Source organism: Scardinius erythrophthalmus, assembly GCF_964197995.2.
Source record: "Scardinius erythrophthalmus genome assembly, chromosome: 10".
Classification (NCBI taxonomy): Eukaryota; Metazoa; Chordata; class Actinopteri; order Cypriniformes; family Leuciscidae; genus Scardinius; species Scardinius erythrophthalmus.
Window position 1 is genome coordinate 46,081,561 of NC_138230.1, and position 15,934 is coordinate 46,097,494.

Below are 15,934 nucleotides of genomic sequence, written 5' to 3' on the forward strand. Positions count from 1 at the left end.
CGCTTCCGCCTCTCAGTGGAGTGTTCTCGATGAGGTCCGCTTCCGCCTCTCAGAGGAGTGTTCTCGATGAGGTCCGCTTCCGCCTCTCAGAGGAGTGTTCTCGATGAGGTCCGCTTCCGCCTCTCAGTGGAGTGTTCTCGATGAGGTCCGCGCTTCCGCCTCTCAGAGGAGTGTTCTCGATGAGGTCCGCGCTTCCGCCTCTCAGTGGAGTGTTCTCGATGAGGTCCGCTTCCGCCTCTCAGAGGAGTGTTCTCGATGAGGTCCGCTTCCGCCTCTCAGAGGAGTGTTCTCGATGAGGTCCGCTTCCGCCTCTCAGTGGAGTGTTCTCGATGAGGTCCGCGCTTCCGCCTCTCAGAGGAGTGTTCTCGATGAGGTCCGCTTCCGCCTCTCAGAGGAGTGTTCTCGATGAGGTCCGCTTCCGCCTCTCAGTGGAGTGTTCTCGATGAGGTCCGCTTCCGCCTCTCAGAGGAGTGTTTTCGATGAGGTCCGCTTCCGCCTCTCAGAGGAGTGTTCTCGATGAGGTCCGCTTCCGCCTCTCAGAGGAGTGTTCTCGATGAGGTCCGCTTCCGCCTCTCAGAGGAGTGTTCTCGATGAGGTCCGCTTCCGCCTCTCAGAGGAGTGTTCTCGATGAGGTCCGCTTCCGCCTCTCAGTGGAGTGTTCTCGATGAGGTCCGCTTCCGCCTCTCAGTGGAGTGTTCTCGATGAGGTCCGCTTCCGCCTCTCAGAGGAGTGTTCTTGATGAGGTCCGCTTCCGCCTCTCAGTGGAGTGTTCTCGATGAGGTCCGCTTCCGCCTCTCAGAGGAGTGTTCTCGATGAGGTCCGCTTCCGCCTCTCAGAGGAGTGTTCTCGATGAGGTCCGCTTCCGCCTCTCAGAGGAGTGTTCTCGATGAGGTCCGCTTCCGCCTCTCAGAGGAGTGTTCTCGATGAGGTCCGCTTCCGCCTCTCAGAGGAGTGTTCTCGATGAGGTCCGCTTTCGCCTCTCAGAGGAGTGTTCTCGATGAGGTCCGCTTCCGCCTCTCAGTGGAGTGTTCTCGATGAGGTCCGCTTCCGCCTCTCAGAGGAGTGTTCTCGATGAGGTCCGCTTCCGCCTCTCAGAGGAGTGTTCTCGATGAGGTCCGCTTCCGCCTCTCAGTGGAGTGTTCTCGATGAGGTCCGCTTCCGCCTCTCAGTGGAGTGTTCTCGATGAGGTCCGCTTCCGCCTCTCAGAGGAGTGTTCTCGATGAGGTCCGCTTCCGCCTCTCAGTGGAGTGTTCTCGATGAGGTCCGCTTCCGCCTCTCAGAGGAGTGTTCTCGATGAGGTCCGCTTCCGCCTCTCAGAGGAGTGTTCTCGATGAGGTCCGCTTCCGCCTCTCAGAGGAGTGTTCTCGATGAGGTCCGCTTCTGCCTCTCAGAGGAGTGTTCTCGATGAGGTCCGCTTCCGCCTCTCAGAGGAGTGTTCTCGATGAGGTCCGCTTCCGCCTCTCAGAGGAGTGTTCTCGATGAGGTCCGCTTCCGCCTCTCAGAGGAGTGTTCTCGATGAGGTCCGCTTCCGCCTCTCAGAGGAGTGTTCTCGATGAGGTCCGCTTCCGCCTCTCAGAGGAGTGTTCTCGATGAGGTCCGCTTCCGCCTCTCAGAGGAGTGTTCTCGATGAGGTCCGCTTCCGCCTCTCAGAGGAGTGTTCTCGATGAGGTCCGCTTCCGCCTCTCAGAGGAGTGTTCTCGATGAGGTCCGCTTCCGCCTCTCAGAGGAGTGTTCTCGATGAGGTCCGCTTCCGCCTCTCAGAGGAGTGTTCTCGATGAGGTCCGCGCTTCCACCTCTCAGTGGAGTGTTCTCGATGAGGTCCGCTTCCGCCTCTCAGAGGAGTGTTCTCGATGAGGTCCGCTTCCGCCTCTCAGTGGAGTGTTCTCGATGAGGTCCGCTTCCGCCTCTCAGAGGAGTGTTCTCGATGAGGTCCGCTTTCGCCTCTCAGAGGAGTGTTCTCGATGAGGTCCGCTTCCGCCTCTCAGTGGAGTGTTCTCGATGAGGTCCGCTTCCGCCTCTCAGAGGAGTGTTCTCGATGAGGTCCGCTTCCGCCTCTCAGAGGAGTGTTCTCGATGAGGTCCGCTTCCGCCTCTCAGAGGAGTGTTCTCGATGAGGTCCGCTTCCGCCTCTCAGAGGAGTGTTCTCGATGAGGTCCGCTTCCGCCTCTCAGTGGAGTGTTCTCGATGAGGTCCGCTTCCGCCTCTCAGAGGAGTGTTCTCGATGAGGTCCGCTTCCGCCTCTCAGTGGAGTGTTCTCGATGAGGTCCGCTTCTGCCTCTCAGAGGAGTGTTCTCGATGAGGTCCGCTTCCGCCTCTCAGAGGAGTGTTCTCGATGAGGTCCGCTTCTGCCTCTCAGAGGAGTGTTCTCGATGAGGTCCGCTTCCGCCTCTCAGAGGAGTGTTCTCGATGAGGTCCGCTTCCGCCTCTCAGAGGAGTGTTCTCGATGAGGTCCGCTTCCGCCTCTCAGTGGAGTGTTCTCGATGAGGTCCGCTTCCGCCTCTCAGAGGAGTGTTCTCGATGAGGTCCGCTTCCGCCTCTCAGAGGAGTGTTCTCGATGAGGTCCGCTTCCGCCTCTCTGAGGTCCGCTTCCGCCTCTCAGAGGAGTGTTCTCGATGAGGTCCGCTTTCGCCTCTCAGAGGAGTGTTCTCGATGAGGTCCGCTTCCGCCTCTCAGTGGAGTGTTCTCGATGAGGTCCGCTTCCGCCTCTCAGAGGAGTGTTCTCGATGAGGTCCGCTTCCGCCTCTCAGAGGAGTGTTCTCGATGAGGTCCGCTTCCGCCTCTCAGAGGAGTGTTCTCGATGAGGTCCGCTTCCGCCTCTCAGAGGAGTGTTCTCGATGAGGTCCGCTTCCGCCTCTCAGTGGAGTGTTCTCGATGAGGTCCGCTTCCGCCTCTCAGAGGAGTGTTCTCGATGAGGTCCGCTTCCGCCTCTCAGTGGAGTGTTCTCGATGAGGTCCGCTTCTGCCTCTCAGAGGAGTGTTCTCGATGAGGTCCGCTTCCGCCTCTCAGAGGAGTGTTCTCGATGAGGTCCGCTTCTGCCTCTCAGAGGAGTGTTCTCGATGAGGTCCGCTTCCGCCTCTCAGAGGAGTGTTCTCGATGAGGTCCGCTTCCGCCTCTCAGAGGAGTGTTCTCGATGAGGTCCGCTTCCGCCTCTCAGTGGAGTGTTCTCGATGAGGTCCGCTTCCGCCTCTCAGAGGAGTGTTCTCGATGAGGTCCGCTTCCGCCTCTCAGAGGAGTGTTCTCGATGAGGTCCGCTTCCGCCTCTCTGAGGTCCGCTTCCGCCTCTCAGTGGAGTGTTCTCGATGAGGTCCGCTTCCGCCTCTCAGAGGAGTGTTCTCGATGAGGTCCGCTTCCGCCTCTCAGTGGAGTGTTCTCGATGAGGTCCGCGCTTCCGCCTCTCAGAGGAGTGTTCTCGATGAGGTCCGCTTCCGCCTCTCAGAGGAGTGTTCTCGATGAGGTCCGCTTCCGCCTCTCAGTGGAGTGTTCTCGATGAGGTCCGCTTCCGCCTCTCAGAGGAGTGTTCTCGATGAGGTCCGCTTCCGCCTCTCAGAGGAGTGTTCTCGATGAGGTCCGCTTCCGCCTCTCAGTGGAGTGTTCTCGATGAGGTCCGCTTCCGCCTCTCAGAGGAGTGTTCTCGATGAGGTCCGCGCTTCCGCCTCTCAGTGGAGTGTTCTCGATGAGGTCCGCTTCCGCCTCTCAGAGGAGTGTTCTCGATGAGGTCCGCTTCCGCCTCTCAGTGGAGTGTTCTCGATGAGGTCCGCTTCCGCCTCTCAGAGGAGTGTTCTCAATGAGGTCCGCTTCCGCCTCTCAGTGGAGTGTTCTCGATGAGGTCCGCTTCCGCCTCTCATAGGGGTGTTCTCGATGAGGTCCGCTACCGCCTCTCAGTGGAGTGTTCTCGATGAGGTCCGCTTCCGCCTCTCAGAGGAGTGTTCTCGATGAGGTCCGCTTCCGCCTCTCAGAGGAGTGTTCTCGATGAGGTCCGCTTCCGCCTCTCAGTGGAGTGTTCTCGATGAGGTCCGCTTCCGCCTCTCAGTGGAGTGTTCTCGATGAGGTCCGCTTCCGCCTCTCAGTGGAGTGTTCTCGATGAGGTCCGCTTCCGCCTCTCAGAGGAGTGTTCTCGATGAGGTCCGCTTCCGCCTCTCAGTGGAGTGTTCTCGATGAGGTCCGCTTCCGCCTCTCAGTGGAGTGTTCTCGATGAGGTCCGCTTCCGCCTCTCAGAGGAGTGTTCTCGATGAGGTCCGCTTCCGCCTCTCAGTGGAGTGTTCTCGATGAGGTCCGCTTCTGCCTCTCAGAGGAGTGTTCTCGATGAGGTCCGCTTCCGCCTCTCAGAGGAGTGTTCTCGATGAGGTCCGCGCTTCCGCCTCTCAGTGGAGTGTTCTCGATGAGGTCCGCTTCCGCCTCTCAGAGGAGTGTTCTCGATGAGGTCCGCTTCCGCCTCTCAGTGGAGTGTTCTCGATGAGGTCCGCTTCCGCCTCTCAGAGGAGTGTTCTCGATGAGGTCCGCTTCCGCCTCTCAGAGGAGTGTTCTCGATGAGGTCCGCTTCCGCCTCTCAGAGGAGTGTTCTCGATGAGGTCCGCTTCCGCCTCTCAGTGGAGTGTTCTCGATGAGGTCCGCTTCCGCCTCTCAGTGGAGTGTTCTCGATGAGGTCCGCTTCCGCCTCTCAGAGGAGTGTTCTCGATGAGGTCCGCTTCCGCCTCTCAGAGGAGTGTTCTCGATGAGGTCCGCGCTTCCGCCTCTCAGAGGAGTGTTCTCGATGAGGTCCGCTTCCGCCTCTCAGAGGAGTGTTTTCGATGAGGTCCGCTTCCGCCTCTCAGAGGAGTGTTCTCGATGAGGTCCGCGCTTCCGCCTCTCAGAGGAGTGTTCTCGATGAGGTCCGCGCTTCCGCCTCTCAGATGAGTGTTCTCGATGAGGTCCGCGCTTCCGCCTCTCAGAGGAGTGTTCTCGATGAGGTCCGCTTCCGCCTCTCAGAGGAGTGTTCTCGATGAGGTCCGCTTCCGCCTCTCAGAGGAGTGTTCTCGATGAGGTCTGCTTCCGCCTCTCAGTGGAGTGTTCTCGATGAGGTCCGCTTCCGCCTCTCAGAGGAGTGTTCTCGATGAGGTCCGCTTCCGCCTCTCAGAGGAGTGTTCTCGATGAGGTCCGCTTCCGCCTCTCAGTGGAGTGTTCTCGATGAGGTCTGCTTCCGCCTCTCAGAGGAGTGTTCACGATGAGGTCCGCGCTTCCGCCTCTCAGAGGAGTGTTCTCGATGAGGTCCGCGCTTCCACCTCTCAGAGGAGTGTTCTCGATGAGGTCCGCTTCCGCCTCTCAGTGGAGTGTTCTCGATGAGGTCCGCTTCCGCCTCTCAGAGGAGTGTTCTCGATGAGGTCCGCGCTTCCGCCTCTCAGAGGAGTGTTCTCGATGAGGTCCGCGCTTCCGCCTCTCAGAGGAGTGTTCTCGATGAGGTCCGCTTCCGCCTCTCAGAGGAGTGTTCTCGATGAGGTCCGCTTTCGCCTCTCAGAGGAGTGTTCTCGATGAGGTCCGCGCTTCCGCCTCTCAGTGGAGTGTTCTCGATGAGGTCCGCTTCCGCCTCTCAGTGGAGTGTTCTCGATGAGGTCCGCTTCCGCCTCTCAGAGGAGTGTTCTCGATGAGGTCCGCTTCCGCCTCTCAGAGGAGTGTTCTCGATGAGGTCCGCGCTTCCGCCTCTCAGAGGAGTGTTCTCGATGAGGTCCGCTTCCGCCTCTCAGAGGAGTGTTCTCGATGAGGTCCGCTTCCGCCTCTCAGAGGAGTGTTCTCGATGAGGTCCGCTTCCGCCTCTCAGAGGAGTGTTCTCGATGAGGTCCGCTTCCGCCTCTCAGAGGAGTGTTCTCGATGAGGTCCGCTTCCGCCTCTCAGAGGAGTGTTCTCGATGAGGTCCGCTTCTGCCTCTCAGTGGAGCGACTAACACCAACTCTTGCTTGTGTTCTGCATGTTCATGATGTGGTGTTGTTGTATTTCGATGGCTTCAGCTGTGATTGACAGATCATGATCCACTCTTGCATTTGTGGGCGGAGCAATGGAGAGAGGGGCGTGTCCGTGCTGCGTCTCCTTATTCTCCGTACTAAAAGTATGTACTATTTTTGCAAAGAAAGAGTAAATACTTTTGAGTGTTGCAGAAGATTTGACCAGGTGTGGGACATCACGTCATAAAACGTGTTTAACAGTTGCTCTCTCGCTTAGTTACACACATCCTGTCACTTAAACTGACCTGTCAATCATCTTGTCAAAGATAAAATCCTCCACATTTAATTTACTTTATTTTCCTGCTGTCTCGGAGAGAAATGCAGGATCACGTTGATCTGCAGTCGTGTGTGACTCTCCTCATATTAATGCGTCTTCTTCTTTTTTCGTGTGTCGTCATCAAATGTCCAGCTCAGTAGAACTCAGCCACGTTCTCATCTCAGGTCCCACGTCGAAGAGGCCGGCCTCCGAGGGTGGTTTATACAGTGGACAGATGGTGATTATGTACTCAGCGGTCTGCTCTGGCTCCCCACACTCACACACTGCTCTGTCCTCCAGGCCCCACTTCCTCATCGATGCTTTGTAACGTCCAACCCCAGTTCGCAGGTGGTTTAGCAGAGTCCATTGCCGGCGTGGCAGATCCTCTCCTTCAAGACCGCCTCCAGGGTCATAGATGTAACGGTGGATTCGTGAGGGCCCTGCTGACTCCCACTCCTGCTTCCAGGCTGCCGCGAGCCATGCCTCTGTAGACAGGTCCTCAGGGATGGACCTGAGCAGGTCTTGTGCCGCCTTGTTGTACGGGTGGCGGGACTTCAGTCTATGAGGAGGCAGTGCTGTTGTGGTGGTATTGTGCAAGATATGCCAGTTGTATCTTTGGGCTTTCCTTGCAAGAGCGAGGGTAGCAGCCTCTCGTCGGAGGCCGGCCGGGGCAATTCCCGCTAGTGTTGGCAGATGGTAGACAAGGGTAGATTTCAGGCAGCCAGTTATAGTCCGAAGGGCGGTGTTTATGGCAGTGTCGACTTTCCTGGCGTGTGGGCTTCTGCACCAGGCTGGTGCACAGTATTCAGCTGTGGAGAAGACGAGAGCTTGTGTTGATATTCGAAGCACCTTGGCAGTTGCACCCCAGCTAGTACCAGGGAGACGTCGAATTATTGCGACCCTTGATGACACTTTGGCCGTCACTTCTTCAAGGTGTTGTTTGAATGTTAGAGATCTATCCAGGCGTACGCCAAGGTACCGTGGGGCTTGCTGGAACTCAAGGCGCTTATTATTAACGAATATGTCCAGTTCCCGTCTGGCCTCACTGTTGTTCAGGTGGTAAGCTGCTGCAACTGTCTTGCCGATGCTGAGCTGTAAACGCCACTCACGCAGGTAGGCTGCCAAGGTGTCCATGTCCTGGTTTGGGCTGGCCTGCATCTGCTCCCATGTTTGTCGTCTCATCATAATGGCCAGGTCGTCAGCGTAACCATATTTCCGGGATGTTGTTTCCGGTAAGTCGTGGATGTAGATGTTGAATAACATCGGTGCGAGGACAGAACCCTGCGGAACAGCATTCCTCAGCCTTCTAAGCCTGCTGCATTGACCGTCACTGGTCTTTAAGGTGAAGCTGCGGTTCGTCACCATCTCAGTGATGAACTTCACCATGTGCCGGTCGGGAATGATCTTTAGTAGCTTTAGGTGGAGTCCGCGGTGCCAGACGGTATCATAAGCGGCTGTGAGATCAAGCAACACTACTCCAGCCTTCTGTTTTTCCTGAAAGCTGTCCTCAATGTCTTGGGTGAGCAGTGTCACCTGGTCAACCGTTGACCGACCGCGCCGGAAGCCAGCTTGTTCCCGTGGGAGTTGAGGATCCACTATTGGCTCGATACGATTATAGATCAGCCTCTTCAGGGTTTTGAATGGGACACAGAGCAGTGAGATGGGTCGGTAGGATTTGGGGTCTTCAGCAGGCTTGTTTGGTTTTGGAAGGGCTATGACAGCAGCGCGGCGCCATATCTTCGGGAGCTTGGACCTCCAAAGGCATGTCGAGTAGAATGAGCAGAGCCATACAGATGTTCTTACACTCTGGTGAGTCACAAACTCAGGGTGGATGTAATCATGGCCTGGTGCTTTCCCTTGTTTGGTCTTACTCAAGGCAGTCTGGAGTTCAGCTGTTGTAAATTCCCCTGACAAGTTGGCGTCCACACTAGCTGCTCTACACAGGGAAATTACCTGGTGTGATGTTCTTATCAGCATCAGGGAAACAGCTGTTCTTAAGGAGCTGGGATGCTATGGCATTTGCTGTTATTGGGCACCGGGAGGTCGATGGTGTTCTACCTGTCAGCTGGTTTATTGTCCGCCACGCCTTACGGCTGGAGTGGGTGAAGTCAATTGACTGAACTACTTCTGTCCACTTTGACCTTCGGGTGGCATCTAGCTTCTGCAGAAGTACCGTTGCAGATTCTTCAACTTCATCCCTGGAGCTTGCCTGCTGGTGGACATGCAGGAGGTGGCTGCATTCTCCATCCCAGCCCGGGATGTAGTTTGTGTTAAAGCCACGGGGGATGGTTTTCCTTGCTGCCCTGCAGTAGGCTGCATACCCAGCGTCCACGTCGGCGTTGTCTGGGTCTGGGAGACAGGATGATGTCTTTTCTGTCTCCTCAGTGAATGACTGCCAATTTGCCTTACGAAAGTTCCATCTCCTGATCCAGTTCCCCTGCAACTTCCCCTGGTTTCCCTGCAACTGGCTGCACCAGGGATGGGACCTTTATGATGGAGGGTCGGTGGTGTGAGCAGGGGAACCTATCCAGGACACGTCTCTCTGGCTTTTGAGCCGTGTGCCACACAGCGAAAGCCAAGTCCGGGTTGGTGTGGGTGTTCCAGCGTGCTGAAAAGAAGCTTGGAGGTTCTTTGGGGTCGAACAGCAGCAACGCATTGGCACTGGAGGCCCATTGGCTTAATGTCTCTCCATTTGGTGTAGTATGACTGTAACCCCAGTCTATGTGTTGGCAGTTAAAGTCCCCTGCATAGATGGCGGGTGCAGGTGCCGGTGGAAGTGATGCCATGGTCAGCATTGATGGTGGGGGCTTGTAGACATTGACAACCGTTGTGGTCTGCACCTTAGTGGACAGCCATTCGATACTCGAGCCTGGTGGAGATTGGCCAGTGGCTGTCCAACTAAGGTTGTTCCTTACAAAGGTTGCAAGTCCATGCTGTTTGCTGTGGGTAGACCAAGCAAGCTGGAAACCGGGCAGTTTGAGAATGTTATCACTGTCACGGTGTGTCTCCTGGAGGAGGACGGCTGCTACTTTGTGGGAGTCAGCGAGATGGTAGATGACTTCCATTTTGGCGGTGGTAAGGCCCTCTACATTAAGTTGGAACACCGACAGACCTTGGTACTTGATGGTCGGGATGGTCACTCGTCCTGACATGGACGCACCATGTCCCTTCGGTCTCTTGCACCTCGGTCTGCCAGCTAGATGATGACTGGTTGGCGACATTAGTTTCGCAAGCTGGTCTTGCCCCATTTCTTGCCACTCACGGAGGAGGCCGCGTGAAGGCTGTCGTCATCTCCTCCATATTAATGCGTAATGATGCATTTAAAAGTTAATGGCGAAACGGATCTTCATAAAAGTTGTTGTAGATGAAATATAACACGGATAACATTACATTTTAATCAGCTTAAATGTTAATTATTTGTCACTCAAACCTTCATCTAAATCTCTCACCGTCGGTCGCGCACATCCGCCATGTTTGTAGTTTTCTGAACACTTTTAACTCGTGTTGTAGTTCTGAACTGGATCATCCTCCAAAGCGAACGAACGGCAGAACCTGCGCAAAATTCCCTTTATAATCCCAGTCAGAGGAAGATGGTGAACATGAGTCTCCTCCCCGAAATAACCATATATGAGCTTACAACGCCTCGTTTTACTATGCATATCCTCATCTGCATATCATTTGCATATGCATATTCATCCACGTGATGCCATGTTTAACGGTACAAGACATTAGGAGAATATGAGATACGGATGTGCATCACATTACATTGCTAAAAATCATTTAGTGGCCGATCATTGCCTTGTTTTTGAATAAATAAATCAAAAAGTATAAAATACATTTCAGAGAAAGTTTTTCTTAATCTGTTCCACTGACCAAATAATATTTTAATTGCTTTAGATTTTTAATGTAAACAGATAGGCCTTATTGTGCATTATTTGTGTGTAAATATTTCCTCAGATCATGAGTTCTGCTGTTATCATGCGCTAATCAAACAACACACAGCATTCCTCAGGAGAAGTGTTCAACAGCAGCGCATACACTACTAATATCACTATTTATTAGAATATAAAAAAAATTGTAACTTCTCGGTAATGATTTCATGTATATTAACTCCATTAATGAGAATGGCATATTTAATCTAAATGTGTATATCATATGTAAAACAGAGTTTAAATCATTCTTTTGTGTATTTAAACTGTTATTGTGAACATGCACTGTATTTATATATATTTATATATATCTCCAGATGTTGGCCGACACTGAAGACAGGGACTGGAAAAAGGGCATTAGATGAAAATCTCAGTTTCAGAATCCCACCTTCAGCGCTCCTGACATCAAACACGAAACCGAAACTTCATCTCGTCTGGCTCTCGCTCCGGTTCCAGCTCAGAGTCAAAGATCATGGGCTTGTTTCTCACGGAGAAAGCCCAGATATAAACCAGAAAGCATGGGATGCTGGTCTTGTCAGGAATGACACGTGTGTGTGTGTGTGTGTGTGTGTGTGTGTGTGTGTGTGTGTGTGTGTGTGTGTGTGTGTGTGTGTGTGTGTGTGTGTGTGTGTGTGTGTGTGTGTGTGTGTGTGAGAGAGAGAGAGAGAGAGAGTGTGTGTGTGTGTGTGTGTGTGTGTGTGTGTGTGTGTGTGTGTGTGTGTGTGTGAGAGAGAGAGAGAGAGTGTGTGTGTGTGTGTGTGTGTGTGTGTGTGTGTGTGTGTGTGTGTGTGTGTGTGTGTGGACCTCATCTAACCCCTGCTCCTCACGCAGTCTGTGGACGGAGCTGTAGTTTTCTTTTCCCTCTAAACCGAAACTTAAGTGTGTTGCTGAAAGGAAGTCTTCCCTTCAGTGACACCAGCCCTCTGTGGTTTACCAGTGTAAGCCTGACCCGTCTAGTGTTGAACATGAGCGTTTATAAGCGAGACCCTCAGAGTCAAACTCCATCTGACTGAACGATGATCTTCAGACTGATTCTGTTAGTTAGTGAGTAAACTAGACGCTTTATGACTGACTTCTATGTGGTGTGTGTTGTTGACCCCAGGTCTCGGTGTGGTGTGTGTGGTGTGTGTTCCTGCTGAAGATCTGATGTGGTGTGTGTTGTTGACCCCAGGTCTCGGTGTGGTGTGTGTGGTGTGTGTTCCTGCGGTGAACATGAGTGTCCAGCTCCAGCAGAACGTCTCTCTGCCCTGTGACTCTCACAGTAACTCCAGCGATGTCTTGGCCTGGTTCCGGCTGGGCTCCGGGGAGAACATGACTTTACTGGTGTCTGCGAGCAGAGGAGTCCTGCAGAGAGAAGCGTTTATAGTCGAACACAAGGAGGAAAGCCGGTTTGAGCTTCAGGCCCACGGGCGACTGGAGTCTGTGAGTCTGAGGATCTTCAGCGTCAGAGACGAGGATCTCGGCCTTTACTTCTGCTCTACTGGAACCACTCTGAGGAGCCTGCGCTTCGGGACCGCGATCAGACTCACACTCACAGGTCAGTGAAGATCACATCGATACACTGTATCATTATAGAGGACAGTGAAGATCACATCGATACACTGTATCATTATAGAGGACAGTGATGATCACATCGATACACTGTATCATTATAGAGGACAGTGATGATCACATCGATACACTGTATCATTATAGAGGACAGTGATGATCACATCGATACACTGTATCATTATAGAGGACAGTGATGATCACATCGATACACTGTATCATTATAGAGGACAGTGATGATCACATCGATACACTGTATCATTATAGAGGTCAGTGAAGATCACATCGATACACTGTATCATTATAGAGGACAGTGATGATCACATCGATACACTGTATCATTATAGAGGACAGTGATGATCACATCGATACACTGTATCATTATAGAGGACAGTGAAGATCACATCGATACACTGTATCATTATAGAGGACAGTGAAGATCACATCGATACACTGTATCATTATAGAGGACAGTGATGATCACATCGATACACTGTATCATTATAGAGGACAGTGAAGATCACATCGATACACTGTATCATTATAGAGGACAGTGATGATCACATCGATACACTGTATCATTATAGAGGACAGTGATGATCACATCGATACACTGTATCATTATAGAGGACAGTGATGATCACATCGATACACTGTATCATTATAGAGGACAGTGATGATCACATCGATACACTGTATCATTATAGAGGACAGTGATGATCACATCGATACACTGTATCATTATAGAGGACAGTGATGATCACATCGATACACTGTATCATTATAGAGGACAGTGATGATCACATCGATACACTGTATCATTATAGAGGACAGTGATGATCACATCGATACACTGTATCATTATAGAGGACAGTGATGATCACATCGATACACTGTATCATTATAGAGGACAGTGATGATCACATCGATACACTGTATCATTATAGAGGACAGTGATGATCACATCGATACACTGTATCATTATAGAGGACAGTGATGATCACATCGATACACTGTATCATTATAGAGGACAGTGATGATCACATCGATACACTGTATCATTATAGAGGACAGTGATGATCACATCGATACACTGTATCATTATAGAGGACAGTGAAGATCACATCGATACACTGTATCATTATAGAGGACAGTGATGATCACATCGATACACTGTATCATTATAGAGGACAGTGATGATCACATCGATACACTGTATCATTATAGAGGACAGTGATGATCACATCGATACACTGTATCATTATAGAGGACAGTGATGATCACATCGATACACTGTATCATTATAGAGGACAGTGATGATCACATCGATACACTGTATCATTATAGAGGACAGTGATGATCACATCGATACACTGTATCATTATAGAGGACAGTGATGATCACATCGATACACTGTATCATTATAGAGGTCAGTGATGATCACATCGATACACTGTATCATTATAGAGGACAGTGATGATCACATCGATACACTGTATCATTATAGAGGACAGTGATGATCACATCGATACACTGTATCATTATAGAGGACAGTGATGATCACATCGATACACTGTATCATTATAGAGGACAGTGATGATCACATCGATACACTGTATCATTATAGAGGACAGTGATGATCACATCGATACACTGTATCATTATAGAGGACAGTGATGATCACATCGATACACTGTATCATTATAGAGGACAGTGATGATCACATCGATACACTGTATCATTATAGAGGTCAGTGATGATCACATCGATACACTGTATCATTATAGAGGTCAGTGATGATCACATCGATACACTGTATCATTATAGAGGACAGTGATGATCACATCGATACACTGTATCATTATAGAGGTCAGTGATGATCACATCGATACACTGTATCATTATAGAGGACAGTGATGATCACATCGATACACTGTATCATTATAGAGGACAGTGATGATCACATCGATACACTGTATCATTATAGAGGACAGAAGCAGAGCAGAGATATGATGATGTCAGAGGGTCAGGGGAATCACATCTTTAACCAGAACGGCTTCAAATATTGTAGAAATATAAAAATAAATAGTGTATACTAGCCATACGTCATAATATATCACAATATTTATAATAAATATAAAACACAATATACACAGAACAAAACCTGTTCAAGAACTGGTCCGGAAACCAGTCATTATCTGGTGTGAGCACCTTTTGCCTCACGCAGTGCAACACATCTCCTTCGCATAGAGTTGATCAGGTTGTTGATTGTGGAATGTTGGTCCACTCCTCTTCAATGGCTGTGTGAGGTTGCTGGATATTGGCAGGATCTGGAACACGCTGTCGTATACGCCGATCCAGAGCATCCCAAACATGCAATGGGTGACGTGTCCGGTGAGTATGCTGGCCATGCAAGAACTGGGATGTTTTCAGCTTCCAGGAATTGTGTACAGATCTTTGCAGAATTGGGCCATGCATTATCATGCTGCAACATGAGGTGATGGTTGTGGGTGAGTGGCACAACAATGGGCCTCAGGATCTCGTCACGGCATCTCTGTGCATTCAAAATGCCATCAATAAAATGCACCTGTGTGCCCATACCATAACCCCTCCGCCACCATGGGCCACTCGATCCACAACGTTGACATCAGCAAACCGCTCACCCACTCGACGCCATACACGCTGTCTGCCATCTGCCCTGTACAGTGAAAACCGGGATTCATCCGTGAAGAGAACACCTCTCCAAAGTGCCAGACGCCATCGAAAGTGAGCATTTGCACACTCAAGTCGGTTACGACGACGAACTGCAGTCCGGTCGAGACCCCGATGAGGACGACGAGCATGCAGATGAGCTTCCCTGAGATGGTTTCTGACAGTTTGTGCAGAACTTCTTTGGTTATGCAAACTGATTGTGCAGCCGCTGTCCGGGTGGCTGGCCTCAGACGAGGTGGAGGTGAAGATGCTGGATGTGGAGGTCCTGGGCTGGTGTGGTTACACGTGGTCTGCGGTTATGAGGCCGGTTGAATGTACTGCCAAATTCTCTGAAATTCTCTTATGGTAGAGAAATTATCATTCAATTCACGGGCAACAGCTCTGGTGGCGACATCTGTGGCATTGTGCTGTGTGATAAAACTGCACATTTTAGAGTGGCCTTTTATTGTGGCCAGCCTAAGGCACACCTGTGCAATAATCATGCTGTCTAATCAGCATCTTGATATGCCACACCTGTGAGATGGATGGATTATCTCGGCAAAGGAGAAGTGCTCACTAACACAGATTTAGACAGATTTGTGAACAATATTTGAGAGAAATAGGTATTTTGTGTACATAGAAAAAGTCTTAGATCTTTGAGTTCAGCTCATGAAAAATGGGGGCAAAAACAAAAGTGTTGCGTTTATAATTTTGTTCAGTGTATATACATATATATGTGTGTGTGTATTGACTATTTTTAGCTTTCATGTTAATTTTAGTTTAGTTTTTAGTAATTCTGTTATGTGCTTTTATCTCTCTCTTTTTTATATATTGCTATTTAGTTTCATTTCTTTTTATTTCAGTTTTTGTTTTTTATTCATTTCCAACCAGGTAATAATTGTAGTGTTTCAACCTAAACTTATTTCAGTTTATTGCCAAGAAAACATTGACAATTTTTGTTTAGCTTAAAATTAGCTTTTAATTAATTTCCACTGTATTTCAAGTTACAGATTTTTTTTAAAGCTTTATGTAATGATAACAACAATCTGTGATATACACACAGTATGTATATATATATAGAGAGAGAGAGATGTATATTTGTGTATGTGTACTTTATTATTTGTTTATTTATTTTTATTCAGTTAATTCAGTTGCTTTATGCTTTATTTGTTGACAACACAACAAATGCAATATAGATGCAATAAATGTCTCTTTATGTGTGTGTGTGTGTGTGTGTGTGTGTGTGTGTGTGTGTGTGTGTGTGTGTGTGTGTGTGTGTGTGTGTGTGTGTGTGTGTGTGTGTGTGTGTGCAGCAGCTCGTCTCTGTCGTTCATGTGTTCCAGTGAATCTGCTGTAGTTTCCACTGCTGTCGATCGTGTGGTTTTGTTGTTTCAGACGCTTCACCATCAGGCGTGGGCTGTTCTGCGCTCTGGATCAGTGTGTGTGTGCTGCGTGTGTGTTCTGCGGGTTTCTCTGCGCTTGTGTGCTCTGTTTCAGAAAAGGTGAGATAAACTTCATGAAACAAAACTCATGTGAAGG

At 50.3% G+C, this 15,934-nt stretch overlaps 1 protein-coding gene across 2 annotated transcripts in view; it reads left to right on the forward strand.

Moving 5' to 3' along the window:
• Window positions 1-10,473: 10,473 nt before the first annotated feature.
• LOC308697490 (uncharacterized protein) overlaps window positions 10,474-15,934 on the forward strand; it is a 6,428-nt gene continuing 967 nt past the window's right edge. The window contains exons 1-3 of one of the 2 annotated variants that reach the window (XM_081376771.1): window positions 10,474-11,200; window positions 11,328-11,693; window positions 15,791-15,897. In XM_081376771.1, coding sequence (XP_081232897.1) covers window positions 11,173-11,200; window positions 11,328-11,693; window positions 15,791-15,897 — 501 coding nt within the window. In that variant the 5' untranslated portion in view covers window positions 10,474-11,172. Of the gene's footprint in view, window positions 11,201-11,297; window positions 11,694-15,790; window positions 15,898-15,934 lie in introns of both variants that reach the window. The other variant, XM_081376770.1, reaches the window with a different exon arrangement.